The 16,332-nt window shown below is 54.0% G+C and overlaps 1 protein-coding gene across 2 annotated transcripts in view; it reads right to left on the bottom strand.

The window, feature by feature from the left end:
• Positions 1–16,332, bottom strand: part of LAMC3 (laminin subunit gamma 3) — a 58,320-nt gene that overhangs the window by 15,590 nt on the left and 26,398 nt on the right. For both annotated transcript variants that reach the window (XM_032478681.1, XM_032478680.1), the window contains exons 8-15: positions 13,720–13,856; positions 11,442–11,552; positions 9,427–9,619; positions 9,143–9,261; positions 6,796–7,014; positions 4,931–5,119; positions 1,382–1,627; positions 367–520 (exon numbers count right to left, since the gene is read on the bottom strand). In XM_032478681.1, coding sequence (XP_032334572.1) covers positions 367–520; positions 1,382–1,627; positions 4,931–5,119; positions 6,796–7,014; positions 9,143–9,261; positions 9,427–9,619; positions 11,442–11,552; positions 13,720–13,856 — 1,368 coding nt within the window. The remainder of the gene's footprint in view (positions 1–366; positions 521–1,381; positions 1,628–4,930; positions 5,120–6,795; positions 7,015–9,142; positions 9,262–9,426; positions 9,620–11,441; positions 11,553–13,719; positions 13,857–16,332) is intronic.

The following is a 16,332-nucleotide window of genomic DNA, read 5'->3' as shown; positions in this document are numbered from 1 at the left end:
TGCTTCACTGGGCACTTCCCTGGAGTGCTCCACTGCTCCCCGAAGACACTATCTAAGGTGCTGCTGTGGCCACAAAGGGGACAGAGTGATGGAGTTACTGAGAAGGGAATCAGAGACCAAACCGGCCCTGCCCACCTGGACATCCCTTAGGGTTGCTCTTGGCCTACATCCTGGGTTGGCAGGGCCATGAATCTGACCCCCAAGGACCATCCCTTTGTCCCTCACCAGTGCAGGGCACACTGTACCTGGCAGCAGGCCTGGGACAACACATGCCAAGCCAGGCCCCTCCCTGGAGGCTCCCTGATGACGTCTTCCATCCTGGAGAGACACCCAGGGGAACGGCGCCCACAGCCTAGCCCCACCCACCTCTGGCAGCCCCTCCCGGGCTGGAGGTCGTAGAAGCCAGGGCTGCAGTGGCCACAGTCCCGTCCAGTCACATGAGGCAGGCAGGAACATTGGCCGGTCACTGGGTCGCAGGGTCGCTGTTCACTGACCGAGCCCCCTGGGTTACAGCTGCAGGCTGCAGAGGGGAGCAGGAAAGAGTGTTGGGGAACCATGCAGATCATCTGTCCAAACTTTGGGGGTCCAGGAGAGACAGAAGATGAGGAGTCCATGTAGATGACTCACATTCCACTCAGACTCCTAAGCTGTCTCTGAAAAAAGCCTCATGGAAGACAGAGCCCAGCCCATGCTCTATGCCCTTGGAGAGACAGCCCAGAATAGTCGTGGCCCCAGATGGCCCTTCTGGGCCTGCCCTGAGCCCCCACAGGCTGGAGAGAAGGTCAGAAACTCGGTTGGGAGTCACGGGAAGACCCCTGTACCCACTGTTTTGGGTCACTTGACTCTGCTCTCCTGGGCCCCATAAAACAAGAGGCTGACAGATGCTATGTGGAGCAGGGTCTCAGGAACAAGGGACTTTGGGGCAAATGCTGAACTGCTCCCTGCAGCATGGAAGCCACCCATGGGCTGCCGCACACGGTGGCGCTCCAAGAGAGGACAGAGGGCTGAGCGCTAACCCAGGCAGTGGAGGGGGTAGAAGAGCATCTTGGTGGGGAGGCACAGCCGGATTGGAAGCCTGGGGGCAGGACAAACATGATGAGTGCTGCAGGCCATTTGGGACAATCTTATGTGCCAACTGTGGAGCATGAGATGAGCGCTAACTTATCAAAGCAGGAAAAAAAAAATCCCTGGGTCAGAGGTGATCAGATCCCAAATCTGAAAGACCTTGGAGAATAGCAATCCCTTGCACTTTCTTGATAAGGCAACAGAGAAGGTGAGTCATCTGCTTAAGGCTGCACAGCCTTGCAGAGCAGCCGGCTGCATCTGGTGGAGAACAGGCCCACCGTGCCCCACCCCATGGGTTTGGAAGGCAGGTACTCACGCACGCATTTGTCTGTGGGCCGAGGGGCCAGGGCACTCCCGTAGAAGCCTTCCTGACAGTGCTCACAGTAGGCACCTGTCGTGTTGTGCAGGCATTGCAGGCAGTGGCCAGACAGGGGGTCACAGTTGCCCACAGCATTGGGGTCCACGTTCCCACTGCACTGACATAGCTGGCAGGGCTTTGGGGCCCCAGAGAGCCCCAGAGGGTCCCCAAAAAAGCCATCATCACAGATCTCACAGCGCCGCCCTGGGAAAAGAGAAGTCTGTTGTGGAGGGGCAGGAATGAGGAAACCGGCCAGCTGGGTTCACGAGGGGTGAGGGTGGGCATGAGCCAAAGCGAGCTCCCTCAAGTATCCTTGTGGAGCTGAGCGCGGGGTCCCAGGTCAGGCTGACCCAGGGCCAGGTTCCAGCTGGGCCATCAGCTGACTGTGTGGTCTTGGGCAAACCACGGTGCCTCTCCGAACTTGGGCTCCTTGTCTGCAAAGTGGGGACAATAATGGCAGCCATCTCAAAGGACTGTTGAGAAGGTTTGGTGAGATAATTTGTGCAAAGCACTTAGCACATGGTTCATGCTCAACAGGAGTGGCTGTCGTCATGCATTCACCATCATCACCCTCCTCATCATGTCTTCATTGACATTCTCCTCACTATCACTGGTCTCTTCGTCAGTGTCTTGACCATCATCTTCATCTTCATCAACATCATCATCATCACCTTGGTCAACAACATCTTCATCTTGGCCATCTTTGTCATCATCATCATCTTCATCATTATTGTCATCAACTTGATCACTGTCTTCATCATTACCTTGATCATCCCTCTTGGTCATCATTCACCACCCCTCATCTTCATCATTACCTTCATCTTCATCACCATCTTGATGTTCATCATTGTCGTCAACTTGATTATCTTCATTGTCATCATCACCTTGGTCAACATCATCTTCGTCTTGACCATCTTTGTCACGGATATCATCCACCATCATTGTTGTCATCCATCATCTTCATTGCTACTGTCATCAACTTGAACACTGTCTTCATCCTCATCTTGATCATCACTCTCTTCATCATCACCTTCCTTGTCTCCATCTTCACTCTCACCCTCCTCTTGACCATCCTCTTCATCATCCTCTCTCCTATCTCCCTCTCTTAGTTGTGTTGCCTTTTCATGTGTGGTTTCTGACTCCTTTGCCTTTTCTTTTTTAATGGCTTTATTGTGGGATGATTCCTGTACAGTAAACTACCCATATTTCAGATGTACAATTTGATGAATTTTGATAGATGTATACACCCCCTTTGCCTTTTCTCCTTCTCATGGTTTCAGAACTTCCTTTGGACTATTCATTTCCAATGCCTGCCCTGCTTCCTGGGTTTGATCTTGGGCTGCTGCCTCATCTTCCAGCCCTAGGGTCACTGTGAATCTCAAAAAAGATGGTGTGTGAGGAGGCTTCTGGAGGGTCGTGGCCTGGGAGGTCCACTCTGGACACAGATGGGGCATAAAAGAACATCTATTTCACACAGTACCATGTATTTCACACAATGTCAGCCCGTTCTTGGTAAACACACCCACCTCTCTGTGTGTATCTGCATGAAATAGAAAACTGGGGTAACTCTGGGGGTGGCAGGATGAGGGGCACCTTAAGTTGTCTTCTTCTTGCTCCCACATTCACGTTCCTCTTTACGCTTTTACAAATACGTTACAGTGTTACGATGAGTATGCGCTAACTGTATGATTTAAAAATAGCTACTGTCATTGTGAAAAACACTTGTGGGCTCCCTGCCTCCTCAAGGCTCATTGGTCCAGTTGAAATCAAGTTAAAACTACTAAAGGCGGGCAACCTTGAAAATGGAGAGGAGGACCACTAAGGAAGAGAAGGGGGAAAAAAGAAAAGAAAAGGAAGAAAAAGCAAAATCTGCGTGGAGTCAAGGTAGAGGTTAGTGCCTGGCTTTAAGACTCTGAAATAGAAATGGAATAAGAAGAGCAAGGGGGTGACTGAAGTCGGTGACGAAGAATGCGGCCCCGCAGTTAACTCGCCATCCACTTGGGACCAGGTTAAGACAGCTCCCAGGGCAGGAGGCAGCTGCGAGCAGTCAGGATGGTAGGCAAGTGAAGCAGGCAGGGGTCAGGACTTGACCCTGGTCAGGCCCGACTCAGGTTGTCCCGGTGAGCTCTCTGCATGCGGGGCTCTGGCAGGGCCCGACGGATGCTGGTGTGATAAAGACAGAGGCTGGCCAAAGCCCCGGGGCCTGAGGGCCACCCCAGGCATCCCTCCCAGGGTTCCCTCCGCGCACTGCAGCGCCCTGCTCCCTGAAGTCCTCCCTTGGGTAACTTCCCTAACTGTCCACGCTCTCTGACTGGGGTCCCCTCATGTGGCAGACCAGGGAAAGCCACAGGCAGGGAAACTGAAGATGTGGGGAAGGTTATGGAAACGGAGCGGCAGCCTGATGGCGGGGGTGGGCAGGGTCCTGAGGTGGGACCTCGTTCCCTCAGTTCTTGCGACCCTTGCTCTGGGGCCTCCCCCCAGCCCTGCTAGTGGTCAGGGAGCTGCTTTCAGAGTGATCCCAACAAAGCAGACGTTTGGCAGGACCAAGGCTGTCCTGATGCAGCCACGGGTACCAAACATAGAAACAGATGCCTGGGAAACTTGGAGACATTACGCCAAGTGAAACAAGCCAGACACAAGAGGACAAATATCGTACGACGCCACTTACATGAAGTATCTGGAACAGTCAAAATCAGAGACAGAAACTAGAATGGTGCACGTCAGGGGCTGGGGGAGGGGGAGCTATTAATAGTTTAATGGATATGGATTTCCTATTTAGGATGATTAAAAGAGTTCTGTGGATGGGTGGTGGCGACGGTCACGCAACACTGTGAGTGTACTTAACGCCACTGAACTGCACACTTAAAAATGGTTAAAAATACGTTAAAAATTTAAAAATTTTTAAAAATGGTTAAAATGGCAATTTTATGTTATGCATATTTTGCCAACATTTTAGAAATCAGTAATGGAATATACCAAAAAAAAATCAAGTTGTATGCTTTAAAAGGGTAATTATAGGGTATGCGGATAACATCTTAAAAAAAAATCAGATGTCTAGGGTGGCCCTGGGCCCGGAGCCGGAATGAGGAATGGGGGGAGGGTTGGGGGGAGGGACACCTCCGGGTCACACATTATCTGGTGACATTTCTTTTTTTTAAGCTGAAAGTTCAATCAGGTTTTCCTTAACTGCGTATCAGAATCAGCCAGGGAGTTTGAGAGGAATACAGATTCCTGGCCTCCATCTTAAGTTACTAAACCAGGCTCTACGGGGCCAGGGCCAGACGTGAGAATTTCCAAAAGCTCGCCTGGACGTGCTCATCGGCCCCAGTTCTGCCTGGAACCCACAGCATCCAGGAGCTCTGGCCAAGGGGCTATGGGACTCAGTGTCTCCAGAGGTCATATCTGTCGCCTCTAAGCTGGGCCCTCCCCTCATCTGCCACATGCCAAACCCAGGACTCACTCCTGGAGCCCAGGCAGAGGCAGGGCCCCTGGGCGTGAGCCACTCACCTCTCTGGCCCGGAGGGCAGTGGGTACACACCACCTCCCTGCTCTCCGGGAGGGTCGTGCAGGCCGACTGTCCGGGGCACGGGCAGGGCTGGCAGTCATCGGCGTGGCCTGTGAAGGGGTTGCCATAGAAACCTGGCAAGCAGCGCTCACAGGACGGACCCTCGGTGTGGTGGCCGCACAGGCAGATCCCTGAGGGGCAAGGCAAACACCTGGTTACCACTGCCTGAGCCCTGACACTCCAGACACAGCGGGCAGGCTTCTTTGGTCATGGGGGTCACAGAGCACATTCCAACCAGAACTGGGGTGGGAACCCTCCAAGACGGAGGCGGCACGGCCCAGGGAGGAAGTGTCCACCCTGAGTTCGCATCCGCCACTTACTGACTGTGTGAACCTGGGCACCCCTGGGCCTCGACAACCTCACCTGCAAAATGGGCGTAACAGGGGAACTGACCTCAAAGGGTTTCATCAGGATTCAATGAGACCATGCAGTCAAAGCGCCCTGCGCAGTCTCTGGCACACAATTATTTTGACCGTCATCATTATTACTTTGTATTCCAAAACCTATCACTGAACCAGCAAAGACACTCCCAGAGTTTAGTCTCAGTTTTCCTTTTCTCCTTCCTCCGTGTCCTTTTCACTTCAGGGACCAAAAGCGAGAATGACACAGACCCAGGACTCTGGCTTTGATGTGAGGCTCCCCATTTAGGGGTGTCTGTGGCTTCCCAGAGGTTGCCTGGTCTCACAGAACAAAACTCCCTCTTCCCACTGGGTCCTCATAAAGAGGATTCTGCAAACCCCCTTCTCCAGCCCCACAGCACCTGGAGTCTGCTCAGAGCCTGGGGCGCCGGGAGGGAGGTCCCACTGCCAGGGACCGAGTGAGGAGCCTGGCTGAGAAGGGGTTAAGCAAGAGGCCTCCAGCAGGGACCAAGGTGAGCAGGGGGAAGAAAGGGGAATCCAGGGTGGACAAGGTGGGCAGGGGTGGCACCAGGGGGAGCTGTCACGCCTGCCTTTCTTTCCACAGTCCCCTCCTCAGCCCAGCATCCTCAAGCTCATTACTCCTCCTTCCTCCTTGTGGGCAGCCGTGGCTGCTGGGCCCATTTCACAGATGAGGACTTGCCCAAATGGAGCTGGAAGATGTGTCAGGGCAAGGGGCTTTGAGGGATGACAAACTAGTCCCGTCTCATGAGATGTCTCCCCTGGAGCACTTGCATGGAAGGACTGTGAGGCCGCATCTGGCTCGATTAGTGATGCCTGCCACGGGCACAAGAAGGGAGGGGCCCCCACAGTGCACAAACTTGCCTGCCCTGGCTGGCCTGCCGGTCCTCAGGCTACTGTCCTTTGTCAGCTCCAGCATCCAGCTTGAGAAAAGCTGAGCAGGCATCTCCCTTTTCAGAGGCAGCTGAGTGCTGACCCTCCCACCTCCCGTGTGAGAGGCGTGTGGTGTGGGGTGGAGAGAGCCTGGTGTCCAGCCCTGGCCGGTCCGGCATCTCCTGCCCAGTGACTGTGGGTGAGGGCTCTCCCGGGGCTTCCCTCTGGTACAAGTGGGGATGAACAGCTGGTAGCGAACTTCAGGGAGGAGCAGCGCTGCCACCTACTGGCCATGCAGCCTCCCTGCACCTCAGGTCCCTCACCTGTAAGATGGGACAGGAGAGGTTCCTGGACCCGCAGGGGCTTTTGCAGGATTCAATGATTCAGTGTATCAAAGGGTGCCTAGCACGTGGAGAAACTCAAGGACACCATTTCATTAGTGTTGTTTTTAGTGATCACTCATACAGTCACACAGCCAGCCCCGTTCAGGTCAGTACTCATTCCGCTGTTCAGAGGGTGGCCCAGGCAGCCTTAGGGTGGGGTACCAGGAGACTCACCTGTGTTGGGGTCACAGGTGCCATGTTGGTTACAGGTGCAGGGAACACAGCTGGCATAGGGACCCCCCCGTGGTGTCTCCCTCTTGTATCCTGGAGCACAGGATTCACAGAACTGGCCCGTGTACCCCCTGGGACATGAGCAAGTCTCCACCCAGGGGGCTGGGGGGGACGTCCCCCGCTGGGCCGACGTGAGCCTGACCTCAGTCAGGAACACTTGGCCTGCAGAGAGAGGAGGGAGAGAGGGGAGAGAGTTCCATGCATGTGTTTCTCCCCCAAACCATCACAAATGTAACAGGCAAAGGGTTACCGGCCCACGTGTATACAGACAATCCATGGATCAATTATAATTTTTAAAAAACAAAGGGCAAAGGAAAAATAGGTAATTTTCAGAATGAGAAAAAGGTATGGCTGGGAGACAGAAAGACGTTCACTCTCACAGGTTATTAAAGACGTGTACATTGAAACACTGATACCATTCACGCCCCCCAGATTGGGGAGTATTTTAAAGATGTGTGAGCGTGGAGGAGGGGGTGAAGGGAACTCCCGCAAGTGGACGTACGAATACAAATCTAGTATGAACACAAGAGGAGGGACTCCTACCACACCAATGTACCCACAGAAAACAGCCAGAAACTCTGGGCAAAATATAAAAACAACCAACTGTAGACACTGGAGAGCAACCCCAGCAGGTGGACAGTGGCGGGGGGGCACTTGTCGTCAGAACATAGGAAGGAAAACTCGGCATCACGTGTCAGAAGATGAAATGTGTCGTCTTCAACCTAACATTCCCATTTTGAGGAGTCTGTCCTAAAGACACACTCACACAAGATCACAAAGACCTTTACGAGAAGCTACTCCCTGCAGCACTGTTGGCAATGGTGAAAAGCTGGAAACCACGTCAACGTCTATGAATTAGGGGAGCATCTGTGCCACTTTCGGGAGCATCTGTGCCACGGAACGATACTTGGTGAATACAGAGAGCCAGCCTTTCTTATGTGTAAGACAAGCATCCACCTCCAAGACGGACTGTGAGCTGAAACAAGCAAGTGGCCGAACATCATGCTGTGTGATCACACAGAAAGGTCTGGAGAGAGACACCCCAGAATGTCACCAGCGGGAAGAGGAGGCCTGGGGGTCAGAGGTGAGATGAGCACCCCTGGTCCACGTGCGTCTCCAGCTCACCCCCAGCGCGGGCCTGGCAGAAGTAGGTGCCTCGTAAACATCTGAAAACTGACAGTTGAGTGAATGACAGAAATTCTGGGAAGCTGCTGGAAAGACTGAATATGAAATTCCTGCAAGGGGGCCTCGGGGACCTGGGGAGCAGGGAGGCTTCTGGGGAGCTGGCAAGGGTGATGAGGATGAAGGCGATTAACTAAACCACAGCCCCAAAGAGGAGGGTCTGGGGCTGGAGGGGGCTGGATTACCACCTCCAAGCCTTGCACTCAAAGGGGCCAGCTAAGCCAAGACTTCTCAAAAGGAGCGAATCACCCCCCTAGAAGCATGACTGTTTGGAATTCATATGGTAATTTTAAAATATCATTTACTTTCCTTCTATTTATTCTGTGTATGACAGTTAGGATGTTATTGGTTTTAAAATTGTGTCTAGGTGGGTTATATCTGCGAATTCCATTTCCAGATAGTAAAAGGGGTGTTAAACAGGGAAGGTCTATTCTAAAACTGGGCACTGAGGATGCCTGTCTAGGCACAGACAGGCATGGAGGAGGCAGGAGAGAAGGGGCTGAGCCCACGAGGAGGAGAAAGTACATTAAGGAAGGAGGGAGGGACCAGGAACAGTCAGGCGACCCTCAGGGCAATCACCCAGTGACGCGAAGTGGTGAGAAATCTCCCTTGAAGCTGTGTGGGGACTTAAGCCGTTGGACAGAGTTTAGAAACCAGGCCTCCTCTGGGTGCAATGCCTCCGATGACCAGCAGGAGGAACTGGCCCTGAGGAATCCTGGCCTGGCCCCCCGCGGGAGCCAGCAGCAGGTTGGCTGGCACCAACCAAGGGTTTTCTAGGGTCCAGCCTCCTGGAAGAGGTAGGCTCTGCCATAGTGTGACCACACTAGGTTCTCGGTTGCTTTGTCGCCAGACCAAGCACCTGTCCCTCAGAGCTGTCCATCCTCAGGTCCCTCACCTGTTCAGCCCCTGCCTCTGTTCTCAGCAACCACTCCTGCTGCCCTCGCGGGTTATATGATCTTGGGCAAGTGTCTCGACCTCTCTGAGCCTCAGACCCCTTTGTGGTAAGACGGGGACACTGTGAGGACTCAACGAGGTGATGCAAGAAAGAGCCACGGGGGCCTAGCTGGCTTTGGGGGTCGGGGTTGGGGTTGTCCCTGTCATTACTGACCGGAAGGGCTGGGGCTTTGGCCGCTGGCCCCGATGCGCAGAGCAGTCAGATTGGCGAGCAGCCGCTGGAAGTGGAAGGGGGGCAGCGGAGGGCCCGCGTCTTCGGAGGTCTCCTGCAACCTGGCAGAGGGAGGGGTCAAAGCAGACCGGGGGCCGAGGGCAGGTGGTGCCCAGAGTCCTCCAGCAGGAGTGGGGAGGGCAGGAGCCCCCAGACTACAGGGGACTCGAGCGTGCCTGGACCTCAGGGACCACTCTGTCTCCCGTAGGACAGAGCAGGACACTTACTGGAACCCGAGCTGGACCTCCCCCACCTGCCCGGCATCCTGGGGGCCGGACGAGCTGGAGGGCTGCAGAGTCAGGGCCAGGCCTGCCCCTTCCAACCGCAGCTGCACAGGGGGCGGGGAGCCCCCGGGAGGGGCCCGGAAGGTCAGAGTGAGGAGCTGCCCGTAGCTGAACCGCTGGTCTCCCAGGAACTTCTCTGAAGACAAGAGAAGAGGTTTTGATCGTCTTCACTTAATTAGCTTGACTTTACATATCTATATTGATTTTATCGGCAATTAAACCTTCAAAAGATAAAACCACAGCAAGGAGGAAACCAAAGTGTCTCGGCATGGCCCCGCACACCCTCAGATGCGGAGGGTGCCCGCCCACACCTGGCTGGCTCAGCGGCCGCCCTGCAGCCACACGGCGCCCCACGCCCGGTTTAACGCTCTGCGCTCACTATCTTGACATTCTTATTACTTTTCTCTTTGAACTTGAGTTTCATCGGCGAAGTGTGATGGGACGAGGGGGGCTGTGTGGGAGCAGGGGAGATGCACACAGTACACACGGCGATGGTGCCTGCCTGTTTACACAGCACTCACGATGCCCGGGGAGCACGGAATTCCTGGGGGACCCGCACGTGGGGGAGTTTAGTGAGGCTCAAAGCAGGACAAGGTAAGTGTGTCACCTGCGTGACTAAGCAGGGGCGCTGACAGCCCCCACGGGCTACCCTCTGCCCGGGAGTCTGAACTCGCTTCCAGCTGAGACCAATGAGCCCTAATATAGCTGTTCGTACTCTTTCTCTGCTTGAACCAAGTGCTTCTGTGGAAAATCATGACACAGAAAGAAAGCGAACAACAGACACCCCATCGTTCCTTCCCCTAGTCCTCCTGTACTCAAACGGGAGTGTGTGGGGCAAGAAGGGAAATAAAACCGTTTGCGTTCACCACCTGCCTCACCCAGCATCCAGCGGGAACCCAGCAGACACTTCTTGAGTGAATAACCCCTGTCTCTTAAATGTGTCTACAAAGCAGCCACCGAATAGAGCGTGTTTTCTGCTCTCAGGCATCTGAACTTGGAACAACTGCCCTAGGGGGAGCCCAAGGACTCTCTGCTTCCTGACTGCAGGGGGGGGCTGCGTCCACAGAGCTCCTCAGCTGTCTGTGCACCATCCCACCCACCCCTCTTGCAGAGGGAGGGAAAGGGCAGGACTGGGTCGGGGACCCCATGGACCCCAAATCTGGCCGCAGTAGAACTAAGAATGGACTCCAGGCTCCCGGTCCGATGCAGTCTCCAGGAGACCAAAGTTGCCCTCGTTGGCGGGGGGTGGTTCAGAATAATCGAGAACTTCTTGCTTCTACAGGAATACCAGGGCCCTGGGCAGGGCAGCCCGGTGGGGCGAGAGGCTGATGGGAAATGCACAAGGATTGTCTGGGGTGTGACAGTGGCCTGCAGGAGCCCTGGGTGGTAAGGCTGTGGTCAGGAAGGGCGGTGTGTGTAGGGGGGCAGGCTCCAGCAGATGCTGTGGGGCACGTGGTTGGCAGAAAAACAGCCCCCAAAGGTGTCCATGTCCCGATCCCCAGAATCTGTGACTGCGTTAAGTGTCATGGCACGGGTAATTAAGGTTGTTAATCAGCAGACCTTAAAGTAGAGAGATTATCTTGGATTATCCGCTGGGCCCCAGGTAACCGCAAGGATCCTTAAGGAGGAAGAGGAAGGCGGAAGAGCTGGTGTCAGAGATGCAATATGAGAAAGACTTGCCCAGCCTCGAAGGAGGAGGAAGGGGCCGTGAGCAGGGGGATGCAGGCAGCCTCGGGAAGCTGGAAAAACGCAGGGGACCAATTTTCCCCTAGAGCCTCCAGAAGGAACACGGCCCAGCTGACACCTTGATTTCAGCCCAGTAAGACGCTTCTGGCCTCCAGAGAACACTGAGAGAACACATCTGTGTTGGTTTTAGCCACTAAGTTGGTGGTAATTTGTCACAGTGGCTACAGGAAATGAGCGCGGGCAGTCCTGCCCCTGCCCGTGCTGGGAGGTACCTGGTGCTGTGAGCTCCTCCTCGTCGTCTGGGTTCAGAAAGAGTCCCCTCGGGCTCCATCGTGCAGGATGCTCTGGGTCCCCCATGCTTCCCGCCCGCCAGCCCTCGGCTCCTAGATGGCAGACACATACAGGCCCCTGTGAGGCCCTGGAGAGTGGACTCTGCCCCCTCCCACTTCCCACCATTCCCTGGGTCCCAAGGATGGCCTCCAGAGGCCTGAGTGCAGCTGAAACAGTGGGGCCCAGAGAGGGGAGAGACAGTCCTAGGGACAGGCCCCTGGGGATGAGAGCCGGCTGGTGCTAGCAAATCCTCCAAGCCCAGAGCCAGGGAGCTCAGATCCCCAGCCCAGATCAGGATGGGGGTCTCAGGGTGGGAGGTGACCCCAGGAGAAGCTGGAAGACTCAGGGACCCTGCTCTGCTGGGGCCTGGTGAGACCTCTGGGCCTCCCCTGCCCCTCTGGCAGGCTCTGAGCACACCACGAGGACACATCCAGAGACACCTATTGTGGGCCATCTCTGGTAAGACTGGACTTGATCTCGCCTTCAAGTCTTCAGAGAACTTCCTTGCTCATGACCTCACCACTCCATCCTTTGAGGTGTGTGTGCATGAGCCCCACTGCACCCAAGGAGGCTGCTGGTTAGATAGTGGCCAGGCCAGGTTGGGAACCCAGGCCTTGTCCCCAGGCCCAGTTCAGTCCACCCTCCCTCTGGTGACGGTGTACCATACACCCAGCACAATCTGGCACAGAGCAAGTGACCTCCAGGGGGTGCTCTCCAGGGAGCAGCTGGGGAACGGGGTGGAGGCCCAACACCCGGGGCACCCCAGGGGTGAGGAGGGAGTGATGAAGAAAGGGAAAGAGGTCAGAAAAGGGGGGTCTGGGGCTCCTCAGTGCCAGATTAGGGACTGTCCCTTGCTGGCTGTGTGACCCTGGGCAAGTTACTTAACCTCTCTGAAGCCAGTTCCTCATCTGCAGAAGAGGGGCAATGAGGTACTATGGCCCTGTAGCAGTTCCCAAAGTTGGTTTGAATATCCTGGGAGATTCCTAAGACTCTTTCAGGAGACTATGAGGTCAAACTATCTTCTTCATAACACTAAAATGTCATTTGCATTTTTCATTTTCTTTCTCACAGTGAGAACATTCCAGAAGCTGCAAGAGGTATGATGTTACAACAGATTAAATGGCAGAAACTGTGGTAAGAATCAACTGACTTCTGTTAATCTTGCAGAGACGTGCAAAGATGTAAAATGAGCAGCAGTCTTTTCACAAAACTTTTTTGCCTTTTAAAAAGATAGTTGTTTTTCACGGGTGGATGCTATATTTTGTTGTAAGTTTACTCTGGTCATTTTAAAATAAAGTAATACACAGATATCTTTCTGTTTTAATTTCTAATACAGAAAATATACAGACAAGCAACCCACATAAATAAAAGCCCTTTGAGGGCCTCAATTTTCAAGAGCAGAAAAGCATCCAGAGACCAAAAAGTTTGAGAACTAAAAAAAAATTTTTTAAATAAAAAGTTTGAGAACAGCCGGCCGAGGGTGTTTGTGAGATAACGTGAGATGCTGACTGAATCGCCAAACCAAGGGCCTGGCTCAGAGTGAGAAAGGATCATGATGTTGTTCTAAGGGCCGTCTGACACTGACATCCTAGCCTCGCTGCCAGGTGACCACAACGCTGTTCCCCCATCCAAGCCCTTCTCCGTCCTGCTTTCTGCGTGGTGTCCAGCAGAGGGCGCACTGCCTCCTCCATCTGGGGCGTCCCAGAGCCAGCCCTGAGGGTCTCTCTCCCTGGGGGAGATGAGGGGCGGGGAGGCTCAGTGGGGCGAGGCAGGGACCCACGTAAGCTACGGCTGAATGCAAGGTTCAGAGCTCCACACACAGTGCCTGGTGTACACAGGTGCTGGATAAACGGGGGCCAGGGGATTGAGCCTGGATCCCAGGCACTGAGGTCCGCCAAGGAGGCCAGTCTTGACAAAGTGATTGGAAGTTCCCCCAGGGGCTCCAAAGGCTGCCACATACCCCAGCCCCCACCCCTGCTGGAGGCTGAGGAAGGAGACACGGGCTGGGAGGGAGCCAAGGGGTGCAGGGAGATGCTGGGTTGTGCTGAGGGACACAGAGGGGCCCGTGGGAGACACGCGGGCTGGGGGCCTGAGGCTGCCCCCACCTTTCCACACTCTCCCCCTCCAGCATCGCAGGACCTCCCCAGAGCAGGACCGCCTGCCCCCCCTGGGCTGGGAGCAGACCCCGCGGAGGTGGCTGCGGGGGGAGGTACCTCTTACCCTGGCGGAAGTTGGAGAGGATGTAGTGCGCCCGGAACTGGGCAGCGGCCGCACACACCTTGGAGTGGCCGTAGCAGAAGCAGCTGCTGCAGCCGGCTGGGTTATGGGGCTGCAAATTAAATGTGCCCGGGCGACATCTGAAATGGAGGTAGGACATGCCCATGAGGTCAAATGAACCGGCCAGGTTCAGAGGATCCTAGCTAGGCTAATGCGAACTCAGAATAACTGGGGACATTTTTTTTTTTTTTAATTTCAGCTTTACAGAAGAGTTGCAGAGATTGTAGAGAGACTTCCCACAGCCTCTCCGCCCAGCTTTTCCTATGTTAAGATCTGACATTACCAGGGGACGTTTGTCAAAACCAAGAAATTAACATCAGTTACTGTTATTTACTAAACCCCAGGCTTTATTAAGATTTCTCCCCTTTTCCCACGAATGTCTGCTTTCTGCTCCAGGATCAGGACACGGCGTTGCATTTCGACGTGACCCTCATCTCCTCTCATCTGTAACAGCTTCTCGGTCTTCCCTTGCTTTTTACAACCTTGACACTTTGGGCGGGACTGGTCAGGTATTTTGCAGAATGTTCTCCATTTGGGTTTGTCTGATTTTTTTTATGATCAGACTGGGGCTATGGGTTTTGGGACAAAACAGAGGTGAAGTGTCCCTCTTGTCACAACACATTGGGGTAAATGATACCCACGTGATGTCACTGGCGACGTTAACCTTCACCACTTGGTGAAGGCGCTGCCTGCCAGGTTTCTCCACTGCGCAACTGCCATATTCTAGTCACTGGAAGCAAGTCACTGAATTCAGCCCACAGTCGAGTGGAAGGGAATTAAGCGCCACCTCTGGGAGGAGGGGGTAATCAAAGAATTGCCCACACATGTTGAAACCATCAGTCACTAGCAAATATTTTGAGGGAGATACTTGGGGGCTATGCAAATATCCTGTTTCTCCTACAAATCCTGCCCACACATTTCAGTCCTCACCAGAGGCTCTTGCCTACAGCAGTTGTTCCTCTGATATTCCAACAGTGATTTTATACTTCCCTCGTTCCGTCCACATTTATAATTTGGAATTCTTCTGTAAGGAAGATTTGTCCCTTCGTCCCTGTATTTATTTATTCACTCATCTATTTATATCCGTGTGGACCCAGATATTTATTTTATTCTTTGGCTTATAATCCAATACTGTCTTTTAAAATTTTGTTCCAGTTTGGGGAACTCTTTCAGGCTGGCGTTCATGTCCTTTTGACACGGACCCCCATGCTGGCTTGGGGTTTTGGGGGGGTTTGTTTTTGTCTGGTTTTGTTTTAAGCACACCCCTGCTTTCTGGCACTATGAGATGCTCCAGGCTCATCTTGATGTTTTTCCCGCCTCAGAATCAGCCATTTCTCCAAGGAGCCCTGGAGAGGCCTTTTACAAACACAGATTCCTGGTTTGCACCCCAGTGTGTAAGGGGTGGGGAACTCCACTCGAGCTGGCCCAGGTGGAGGAATCCAACTCATGAGACGCTCTGACAATGCCCCAACGCCCGGCCAGCTCCGACAAATACATCTCACCCAGCCCTCCCATTTCACAGCTGGGCAAACTGAGGCTCCATGGAGGATCTCCCTCAAGACTCGATGCAGTGGAGCAGAGCTAGCGGGATATAACCCCCCAACTCCACTCTTCCTCCTCACTTGGGGGTCCCAGAGGAGGAAGACTGAGCGGGCCACATGCAGACAAGATGAGGAGGTGGCCTGGGGCCGGCCAAGGTGAGACTCAAGGTCAGGATTCTTCCTGAACCAGAACAGGCCTCACACAGTCTGGCAAGAGTCGAGCCCACAAAATGATGCCGTGTCAGGTTCTCCAACACACAGCCCATGGCCAGAGGATGAGGAGCCCCTGGCACACCCTGCACAGGCCACAAAGGCTTCAGAGGTCAGGGACGAAGCCAGGAAGAAATGATAGCATGCGCCCAAGGAGGTAAACCCACATTTGCTGGCAGCCCACTGCTGGAGCTGGGAGGCCCCATAACACAAGGAGGAGGAAGTTTAGGGAAAAGTCTTTCTGCCTCGTTGAGCTTTAGACGCTCCAAGACAGGATGGCAAGGATGGCAAACAGGCCTGAATCTCAGCTCAACTGGTAGGAGCTTCTTGGAGCAGGGTGTAGAGAAGGATTCTAAGGTTATAGTAGGGCTCACAATAAAGACTGCTGTGCTCCATTAGTGATGTCTGCTTTGGGTGTGAGATGGAAGGGTTGTGATAGTGCTCCATTAGTTATGTCTGCCCTGGGTGTGGGATGGGCGGGCTGTGGTACAAGTAACCACATATTTGCTACGTCTGGATTAGACGATCTCTCCTATCCTTTCTAGCTCGCTCTTTTCAGGATTCTGAACCAGAAAAAAAAAACCCGAAAGATGTATTTTCACAGCTTATGAACCATCAGTGGTGGTGGGTCAAAGTATAAATGGTGTCATAAAACTTTTACATAACTCCCTGGGTGTCAGATCCATGGTGCTCCAGGAAGGGTGCCAGGTGGTGGGGTTGCCCAAGTCTGTGAGGACCATGCCCCCTGCTCCTCCCACCATCACAAGCCCAGAGGCACTTCCAGCAGGCTTACTGGATCGGTTCA

Source organism: Camelus ferus, chromosome 4 (assembly GCF_009834535.1).
Source record: "Camelus ferus isolate YT-003-E chromosome 4, BCGSAC_Cfer_1.0, whole genome shotgun sequence".
NCBI classification, from domain to species: Eukaryota; Metazoa; Chordata; class Mammalia; order Artiodactyla; family Camelidae; genus Camelus; species Camelus ferus.
The sequence above is the reverse complement of the archived record's forward strand: the minus strand, read 5'-3'. Positions and strand labels throughout refer to the sequence as shown.